The sequence below is a fragment of the Chinchilla lanigera genome, unplaced genomic scaffold (assembly GCF_000276665.1).
Source record: "Chinchilla lanigera isolate Chin_1 unplaced genomic scaffold, ChiLan1.0 scaffold00051, whole genome shotgun sequence".
Lineage (NCBI taxonomy): Eukaryota > Metazoa > Chordata > Mammalia > Rodentia > Chinchillidae > Chinchilla > Chinchilla lanigera.
In genome coordinates, this window is record NW_004955452.1 from 17,586,644 (window position 1) to 17,588,360 (window position 1,717).

At 53.8% G+C, this 1,717-nt stretch overlaps 1 protein-coding gene across 1 annotated transcript in view; it reads left to right on the forward strand.

Moving 5' to 3' along the window:
- The first annotated feature begins 1,422 nt into the window (after positions 1-1,422).
- Positions 1,423-1,717, forward strand: part of Rlf (rearranged L-myc fusion) — a 99,488-nt gene continuing 99,193 nt past the window's right edge. Inside the window, exon 1 of the mRNA XM_005395279.2 lies at positions 1,423-1,686. Within this exon, the coding sequence (XP_005395336.1) occupies positions 1,450-1,686 (237 nt within the window). The 5' untranslated portion in view covers positions 1,423-1,449. The remainder of the gene's footprint in view (positions 1,687-1,717) is intronic.

The window sequence follows — 1,717 nt, forward strand, 5'->3', positions numbered from 1 at the left end:
TCCTTTCTTCCTTCCCCCTCCCTTTCCCACTCTCTATTTGAACATTTTCTTCCTATTTCAAATATCCGTTATACATTTTGGTCCTTGTTCACACTTTCAGTTTCTCATAGCAGAGAAGCAGTGCGGTATTTACACGTGTGTCTAGTTTATCTCACTTAAGAGATCCTTTATACTGACTCTTCTCTAATCAAATTTCTGCTGCTAATTTTGTTTCTATAAGGATGGCATTATACCTCTCAGGGTAAATTAGTAAACTGGGTTCTTGTTGCCTGATCACCAACTTGGTAAACTGAAGAATCAAGTTCTGGAACTTGCAGATCAGAAATTCCAGCCTCAAATGGGTGTGGTGGCACATACACGTCACCCCAGCACTAGGGAAGCTGAGGCAGGAGGGCTGCTGTGAGTCCGAGGCAAGACCCTGGGCTATATATTGAGACCTTGTCTCAAAAAGAAAAAAAGAAAATTTAAAAATCAGCAATACTCAGGATATAGTGGCAAACGCCTGTTCTCTCAGTACCTTGGTACTGTTTTTTTGTTTTTGTCTTTTTGAGACAGGGTCTCACAGTGCAGTTCAGGTTGGCTTTGAGCTCACTTTGTAGCGCAGGATGGTCTCGAACTCAGTGATCCTCCTGTCTCAGCCTCCCCAGTGCTGGGATTACAGGCGTGCGCCACCACGTCCATGGTTTCCTTAAACAAGCTCCATGACTTTTGCACCTACTATTTCCTGTGCCCGAGGGACCCTCCCCCTTTTCTCTCATACCCCTTCCAGGACACTGCGCTTGCCAGGCAGGCGCTGTGCCGCTGAGCTAAATCCCCAGCCCCTTCTCTCTCATACTTTGAGGTCTTTAATCTGTCTGAGCTTTACTTCTGAATATTTTCAAAAATAAAGGTTTGAGGTAGAAATTTTTTTCTCTTGGAAAAAAAAGTTTTCCCTTTGGAAAAAAAAGCCTTAGTGCCACTTATCGACTTTTATCCTTTCTCCACTGACTTATAAGACTCTCTCTGTCATAAGCCCATTTCCCTTGGAGTTAGTTTTTACTTCGGCCTAACAATCTGTGCTTCTTAGTTTCCCTCGACCAGGGATGCTTCTCCTTAGGCGCCTCTCCTTAGGCGCCACTCGGGCCGCAGATAGCAGCTCAGCTGTCATCTCCCTTATATCTAAACTGTTTATTGGAATTTGCGACTCCGTGACTCGGTGCCTCGGCGACTCCCTGACTCCACGGGCCCGGAAGAACCGAAGGGGGCTTGCGGCCCCCCGCCAGCTGTTGCTAGGCTGTTGCCAGGGCGGGTGCGGCGGGGGCTGAGGAGCGCAGCAGCCCCGGACGCCGGGTGACGGGATCAGGCTGGCGTCCGCGTCGCCAACAGAGCGTCACCGCGCGCGGGCGACGGGGGCGGGGCGGGCACGAGTCACGTGGCTCGGTTGCCTACGCGCTGCTGGGCCGTGGGAAGATGGCGGACGGAAAGGGAGACGCCGCCGCCGCTGCCGGGGCCGGGGCCGCGGCTCCCGCCGTAGCGGGAGCCGGAGACGGAGCCGAGGCTGAGTCCATGGCTCGGGGTCACCGGTCTGCGTCCCCGGCGCCGGCGGTCCCGGGCCTGCGACCGTGTCTGTGGCAGCTGGAGACAGAGCTGAGAGAGCAGGAGGTGTCGGAGGTCTCCTCTTTGAACTACTGCCGGAGCTTCTGCCAGGTGCGGGGCTGCGCGCCGGCGGCGCGGCGGG